The sequence below is a fragment of the Mugil cephalus genome, chromosome 1 (genome assembly GCF_022458985.1).
Source record: "Mugil cephalus isolate CIBA_MC_2020 chromosome 1, CIBA_Mcephalus_1.1, whole genome shotgun sequence".
In the NCBI taxonomy this organism is placed as follows: Eukaryota; Metazoa; Chordata; class Actinopteri; order Mugiliformes; family Mugilidae; genus Mugil; species Mugil cephalus.
The window spans coordinates 37,720,305-37,728,355 of record NC_061770.1 but is presented as its reverse complement, the minus strand read 5'-3'; the positions used below and the strand labels follow the sequence as shown (position 1 = coordinate 37,728,355).

The 8,051-nt window shown below is 39.9% G+C and overlaps 1 protein-coding gene across 1 annotated transcript; it reads right to left on the bottom strand.

Moving 5' to 3' along the window:
* Positions 1-1,066: 1,066 nt before the first annotated feature.
* On the bottom strand, positions 1,067-2,607 carry LOC125012520. Its single transcript, XM_047592507.1, has 5 exons — positions 2,426-2,607; positions 1,744-2,091; positions 1,496-1,606; positions 1,382-1,416; positions 1,067-1,285 (listed from the first exon to the last, which is right to left on the bottom strand). Exons 1-5 carry the CDS (start codon positions 2,466-2,468, stop codon positions 1,163-1,165), a joined length of 660 nt encoding a protein of 219 aa, XP_047448463.1. The 5' UTR covers positions 2,469-2,607; the 3' UTR covers positions 1,067-1,162.
* Between the last annotated feature and the right edge of the window lie 5,444 nt (positions 2,608-8,051).

The following is an 8,051-nucleotide window of genomic DNA, read 5'->3' as shown; positions in this document are numbered from 1 at the left end:
TTTTGCGCGTTACATGTCGTCCGTTCCATTCAGTATCTGCTGTGGTGGGGAGGGGCTACTCCTAAACACGTCAGTCATAGCGCAGGGGTTCGGATATTATTCTGTGATTATAAACTCTCTGTGAAGAAAAATGGACTCATTCGTGAAATTTCAACTGGAATTTTAAAGGGAGGCACAACGCGTGTTTACCGGGGCTCGTGCCCCAGTAAAAAGTGTCTGGCGACCCGCATGGCTCTGCATCTGAGGAAAAGAGAAGATTTGGCGGCAAATATCGGGCTCTGTTGACGACACAGTGATTCTAATTTTAATAGCAACCTTTTGAAAGATCAGGGGTTTGACCGGTCCATTCTTCAGGTCATCAACAAACTGCAACGTTACCTGCAATGTACATGATGACGTGTGAGGAAGCCAAAAACAGACACACAGCTCTCACAGCGGGAGGCAACAGAGTGCTGCCTATGAAGGGCTTTGAAGAGGTGGAGTCACAGAAAAATCACCCACGACCTTGAACCTAATTTAAATTCAAATATCCTGCTACTGCTATTGTCATCATGTGATTGTGATGAAGAGTGTGTGTGTGTGTGTATGGGGGGTGTGTGTGGGGGGGTGTTAGACTTTGTGCGGTTGAAGATATTCCTTCTGACCTCAACTTTGTTACCAACACAAATTTATGCACAGAACTGCATTGTTGTATTTGCTGCATATTTAACACACAAATGGAGACACTAGGTGATTAAATGATGGTTTTCTTCTTAAGTTTTGTCAAAATCTTCTTGTTTTTTTGTGTTTGTCAGAGTGGCCTCGTGGCTTTGAGTTGTAGTCAGACCACAGTCTTCCTGTTAACATTAGACTGTGATCTCTCTGATTCTCTACAGACAGCAGACACTCTCTCACACTAAAAGATGATCTGTCCTGACATCACAGACCTAAGTGACTCCACCTCCATCTAATGTCTGTCACATTATTCTGCTCTCAGAATATTACAATTGAAAATGTAGGGAAGACACAAAATTGCATGAACATAAAATCTTTATTACAAAATTACATTGTTTTTTTTTTTTTTTTTTAATGGCCTCACACGAGTCTCTCATCCACCAGCCACACAAACGGCCCACAAGCAGCTCACTGTGATAAAGCATGAGATGAGCTGAGTTATTTGAGTCTATCTTGTGGCAGCGTACACTACATGTGGTTCTAGTTCTCTCTCTGCTGCAGGCCTTCTGCTGCTCTTTGCTTTGGGACGGAAACTCACAGCTGCGTAGTTGAGAGAATCAGAGCCCACGTTCTGAAAATAAAATAATTACAGTCACTGATCTCACACAACGCTTATTAAAAGAATGAAATCATGCAACATCTTAATCTGAGGTAAAAATGTCATTACCTCAGTCTGTTGTGGATTCACTTCCTCGTGTTGAGCTAAATGACCGAAACAGAAAATCCATCAGTTAATAACTATAAACATGCATGTAGATTTTAAATAAAAACACATAAATACCTGTATGAAGTGTCCGTATTTTGACGACCAGACATATGATAATTATAAGAAGGAAAACTGTTACACCTGCCAGGATCACAGTCGTGACATTTGTAAACCCATCAGTTGGCACTTCTACAAGAAAGATAAATAATAAAACTGTGCATAAAATATGCTACCTCTTGTGTGCTCTAGTCAGTACTTATATACGTACATCATGTGTGAAAAAGGGTCCTTATTGATGTAGAAGTACTTCATAGTAATCTTACCTTCAACCTTTAAATTTGTAGCCATCAGTGAGACTTTTACTGAGCCTTGTTCTTCAAGTCCACAGAAGTACAGCCCAGAGTCAGATGAATCCACAAGTTTAATGTTCAGAAAGAGAGTAGTGGTGTTGGATGTCATATGAAATCTGCCAGGGCCAAATCCCTCATGAAATAAAGCATTTTGATCAGATGTCAGCATAGACGAGATGCGGGTGATATTGGGTCCATTGACCAGTTTGAACCAGAATATCCTCAAGGGAACGCTGGTTAAGTTTGAGCACAGCAGTGTGACTTCATCACCAGGCTGAACCTCCACTGTGTAAAACTCAGAGACTGAGACAGAGATCCAACCTGAAACAAGAGATCATTCATGAAATGTTTGTAAATATCAATTCTGGTATATTAAAGTAGACTTAGACTAACTTAATTGTCATTTTGTATGCACAGGGTGTATACAGAACAAAATTTCAATGCATACGGCTCAGGACAATGCAATAAAATTACAGATAAATAAGATAAAAATACAATATGAAGTGCAGCAGCGATGTAGATGTAAGGATGGCATGTATCATAGTGCATAAAAAATGTTTAAAAATGTTTAACAGTTCATATAGAATAGTATAGAATAGAATAGTATAGAACATCAACTAGCAGTTATAGTGATAAATGTAATATATGTACTTACTGAAGGTACAGAGTAAGGCTGGTATCAAGATAAAGTTCACCATTGTGCGTACAGACTCCACCACTACAATGATTGTAACTGAACTGTGCTCCAGTTAAGAGTGTACATAACTTAAAGAGGTGGGGTGGTTCTTCATTTCTACGTCCACTCAGACTGACACTGTCTAAGTTCTTTTAAATGGGTGAGAATTAACATCTGAAAGGAGAAGAGGATGATGTGGTCTTGCTAAAAATGACTTGAGGCGACATTTAAACAAAACTTAAATGACGAGAACTGATGTATCAGTCTCTATAAAACATTGAAGAATAAGGAAGTGTAGTCTGTGAGGACCTGCCCATTCAAATGTCAAATCAGATATCTAACAGTTGTGTTTTTATAGAAGTGGATACTACTTATACACACACTGTGTGTGGTTTAACATTACTGACTACAATATACTTAAACTTAACTTGAAAAGCAACAAAAATGTTCATCATTCAGGAGAAATGAATTCCTTTTCAACGTAACCGTTGTTAATCTTTACTAATTGATAATATTGGAATACTCTTTGCAACGTCTTCTTTGCAAGGCTTAGTAGCTTCAAATGTACACAGTAAAGAACGATGTGACCTTCACCTGGTGTGGTTTTGACATACTCTGTCATGGCTTAAAATGTGCAGCCACCAGAGAGCATGCTTTGATATGGGGCTGTGTGCAAGTTTCACTTTGCTACAGGCGACAGAGAGAGTGAGTTCAGTTTGTATGTGTCTAATAGATGTGACTTGATGTTAGATGTTATCACACATACTCACACCTACCTATCACAGTGACACATGTTACTCTGGAGTGTAAACTGGCGTACAGGTGTTTAGAAAAAGTACAAACAGCTCTTTCAAAATGAAAAACTGCGTCAACAGACAGTTATGATGGTGTAGTACATGTCAGGAAATGTGCTTAAAAATCAGAAAAGAGGTTGAAATTAATTTCCTTAGCGTGGGATTTTCCCAAAGCAGCCTTGTGCGTTCTTTCAGAATCATGTGAAAAAACAAAATAAAACAAAAAAAACATCCAGTGAGTGGAAATTTAGCAGATGTCCCATTAACCAACTAATCATTATTTTGTTAGTTGGGTCTGAGTTTTATAACTCCTCCCCATCCCAGTTTCTTCAAAGTAGTGAAACAGCGCCCCCCTTCATGACTCAGTGTAGTTTATCTACGTGTGTGGTCATCCGTGGTATTGCAGTGCATTACAGGAAGTCACATCAAGTGCAGTCAGATGCACTGTGTTGCTCTGCACGTTAGTAAAACTTTAAAAGGTTAGAAGTGCAATGTAAAACAAGCGGGAATGTATTGTTTGTTGTTTAAAAACTGATCTAACAGAGAAAGTAGGATATATACACATTGGTCAAAAAGAGGTAAGCAACCCAAAAGGAAGAATGTATGACTGACACTATAGTAAAGGAGAAATGGAGAAGAAGGAACATTTATTGAGGAAACATGAAGATGCTGTATGTCCCTGTCAGAAATGGGTGGGAACTTCATTTAGTTCTCCTACAGAACTTGCTTTTCATTTTTCATGATCTATGTATCAGTCTTTGTCAGTCACATGAATGACATTCCCCCTGTCACCATTTTTGATGGTTACCAGAGGATAAACAAAACGTGAGTAGACGACAGAGGTTTAACTGAAGATGGAAAATGGAAAAACTGAAGAAAATGAGAAAAATCAGCAAAGACACCAGGGACAGAAACTTGGCCAAGTTGGTGACTATAAATAATAGTGATCCGTTGGATCTGAGGGCAAACAGCTGGAGCTCTGATACAGAACTGCTGCCTCTTCTTCCCTGTCACAATTCTGATTTTGTTTTTTTGTTTTGTTTTTTTCATGTTCATGTTCTGATTTATCTATTTTATTTTGGTGAGTTCTTGGTTTCCTGTTTGCTGTTTCTTCCTGTGTTTTCCTTGACTGTTCCTTGGTTTCTCTTCGTGTGCTCCACCCTCATTAGTTTCACCTGTTTTTTGTCTCCCTCTGCCCATGTGCGTATATAGAGCCCTGTCTTTCCTCTGTTCCATGTTGTGTCATTTCTGCTGAAGTCCTCACATCTTATTATAGTTGTCTTGCCACATTTCTTTGTCCTTTGTCACGTTAATGATTCCTTTTGATTCTCGTGTTTTGAAATACATCTCATCTGCAGTACCTTACGTTTTGTGTTTATTAGTTATTCCATTTTGGTTTGTAGCCCTGCCTTATCTTTTGTCCTGCATTTAGTTCTTACCTCAAAACCCTTCACACTGACATTCCATAAACATCACAAACTATCACATATATGGAATAAGTGCTTAGCAAATCTGACGTCAGATCCGTGTACTACAGATGGTCTAAACACATTATAGCGTGCACCATTATGAACTTGTAACACACTGTCCTTCCTGTCCACTCTTGTTAGTTTCTGCTTGTTTTGTAGGTGTACACATGCGTATACACGTTACATGCATGCACTACTATTCTGCACTGGGCACTGGTTTGTGAGCAATTTTTCAGCTGTTTAGCAGATAATAGTTGTTGTTTACCAGTTGTTTACCCATCAAAATGGTGCTAATGACCCAAAATGCACTCTGGCGTTGCAAGTGTGATGTCACCTGTTAGAGACGGAGAGACTGACCACATCTAAGTCTTTCCATAGAAGACTCTGAACAGTCCTTTGTGTCATTGGAATTTCATCTTCCTTCAACTACAGACTTTATGTTTTTTAGAAAACACTGGACAGTTACATATTAACAGGATTCATGCTGAATATGTAAAAGCCACAGAAATACAGGCCAGAGTCAGATGAATTTAGTGATTTGATTTCGTGAACGACAGTGGACACGTTGGAACCAATGTTCCCTCTAATTTTTCATGTGTCTGAGCATACACACAAGCTCCCTGAGCACACCGAGGACCACTGTGAGCAACATTTACAGAGTAGACCTTTCTCACTCGAAAAAGAAAAAATCTCACCCAGTTTCACTGCTTGTTCTTCTATTTGCACATTTTCCGATAGCCATTCCATCTTAAAAGAACTGCATTTCTTTTTTACTTTAGCTTGGTGAGTGGATGTGTCGCTGCCCGTTCATTTTGCCATGGTAAGGGTTGTTGTTGGCTAGCTAGCCTGCACGGCGCGTATGGGCAGGTCAGAGGGCACATAGGCAAGCACTGTCAAGGCCAGGGCTGGGCAATTAATTTCTACAGGGGGCCGCATGAAAAATCTGAACTGTGTTGAAGGGGCAAACCAAACGATAACTTGAACGTTATTCTGCTCAATATTAATTTTCTCCCATTGTAAAAAGCAGTAAATTATATATGTTGATAAGCTGCTACTGGTAATCAGAAACATAAGAATTCTGTAAATATTTATTTAAATTTATGAGTTTTGCTGTAGGTTGAAGAGGAAAATGAAACACAATCGATCTGTAGTTTTGGATAAAACGCACTGGAATGTTGGAAACTTTGTCCTCTTTCGAAAACGTCAGTGGACCAAGTAGGGACCATGTAGCTACATGAATTATTTTCTGTATCTCAATAAATCTCAATAAATATTTAACCCTTTAAGACCTGAATGTCCGTCTGCCCACAAAGAGAAGCTTGCTGTATTTGAATTACCGTAATCCCCAATGGATAATATTCAAGTTGCGCTTTCTAGAAAAAAATGCTGCCATTACGTTAATGATGACGCACCGCTGCTGTCGGCTGCAGGTTGAAGAGCAACGATCGCGGAGCCTCAGTAAGAGAGACTTGTTTGGAGGAATTTGTTGGTAAAAACAAAGTTAGTTATACCCTTGAGATGTCACGAAGGTCTTCCAGGCAAAAGCACAACTAACCAGTGTTCACTCACAATGAATATTATTAATAGCGCAAACCACTGTGACTTACGGTAATTCAAAATCGGCCGCTTTGACAGATGCCAGCGATCCGTTCAGGTTTTTGAGGGTTAATAGATGCAAGAAGCTGTTTTTCTCTTTTTTTTGTTGTTGACGAACTAACAGTGCCATGACGTAAATAACACATAATGGCTCAAAATATAAGCAACACAGTCGTATTGCATGCACAGTTCATCTGTGCTCATGACTGACGCACCGCGGGCCGGACGGGAATGCCCAAAGGGCCGTATGCGTAAAATGCCCAGGTCTGGTCAAGGCTATGATTGGCTGCGTAGCGTAAGTGAACTGTATCGTACCATTGAATGGACACCTGTCACTCACTGTTACGTTGCAAAATGGTACAGAACACAATATTATTGGTCTAATTAATTAGATTAGATTAGGTCTAATATTAGATATTAATTAATACGTTTATGTTGAATTTTATTTTATGCGCTGCATAGATTTTCTTGTGCGCTGAGAATGTGCAAGCAGTGCGCGATTGCGCAAGCGCGCAGCTTAGAGGGAACAGTGGTTGGAACTAACGTCAAATTTTCCATTTTTAAATCCATCACTTCGTCCCACCTCTGAAGACGTGCTCGTTAGGCTAATCGGTGACTCTAAATTGACCCTCGATGTGCGTGTAAGTGGTAATGGTTGTTTGTCTATGTGTTAGCCCAGCATTAGATCAGAGACCTGTCCAGGGTGTAACCTGCCTTCGAGCGATGACAGCTGGGATGAGGTCCAGCAACCCCCACAACCCTAGCGAGGATTAAGCGATATAGAAGATGAGATGAGATGAATCCATCACTGTAGGAAGCGGAGTGAACAGAGTCAAACATGAAGGCGACACAGCGGAGCTCGGATCTCTTGACTACTCTGAACCAGTAAACCTGTTAGGGAACAGTACTAAAGTTGGAGAACAGCAGTATGACTTCTTCACCAGACTGAACCTCCTCAGAAAATGAAACAGAGATCCAACCTGAAACAAACATCACACTCCTGATGTTCCTTTGGTTGATAAAACGACAAAATCCTGAGTAATGCTTTCGTATCAATGGAGTCAGCAATGCACTTGGTTCTGTGCAGCAGTCTATTACTCACTGAGGCTGAGAAGTAAGTGTCACCAAGATAAAGTTCCTCATTGACAACAAAGCGCCGCCCATGAATGGCTTTGAAGAGGCGGAGTCAAAGAAAAATCACCCACGACCGAACTCAAACATAATTTACATTCAGATTTTCTACTACTGCTACTGTCATCATGTGTTTGTGATGAAGAGGGAGGGGGTGGGGGTGCTAGGCTTCCTGTGTTTGAAGATTTTCCTTCTGACCTCTACTTTGTTACCAACACTAGTGTTGATATGTTGTACAAATTTATGCACAGAACGGCATTATTGTATTTGGTGCGTATTTAACATACAAATGCAGACGCTTAACTTTTGCCAAAGTCTTCTTGTTTTTTGTGTTTGTCAGAGTGGCCTCGTGGCTTTGAGTTGTAGTCAGACCACAGTCTTCCTGTTAACATTAGACTCTGATCTCTGATTCTCCACAGACAGCAGACACTCTCTCACACTAAAAGATGATCTGTCTTGACATCACAGACCTAAGTGACTCCACCTCCATCTAATGTCTGTCACATTACTCTGGTCTCAGAATATTACAATTGAAAATGTAGAGAAGACACAAAATTGCATGAACATAAAATCTTTATTACAAAATTACATTGTTTTTTAATGGCATCACAGTCA

What these genes read in the sequence shown, in the direction of transcription:
- LOC125012520 (XM_047592507.1), bottom strand. Translation starts at nt 2,468, where the DNA reads ATGGTGAACTTTATCTTGATACCAGCCTTACTCTGTACCTTCA. An exon ending in TACAAATTTAAAGGTTGAAG is followed by an intron (nt 1,607 to 1,743) that starts GTAAGATTACTA and finishes TTCTTGTAGAAG; the next exon opens with TGCCAACTGATGGGTTTACA. An exon ending in TGAATCCACAACAGACTGAG is followed by an intron (nt 1,286 to 1,381) that starts GTAATGACATTT and finishes TTTTATTTTCAG; the next exon opens with AACGTGGGCTCTGATTCTCT.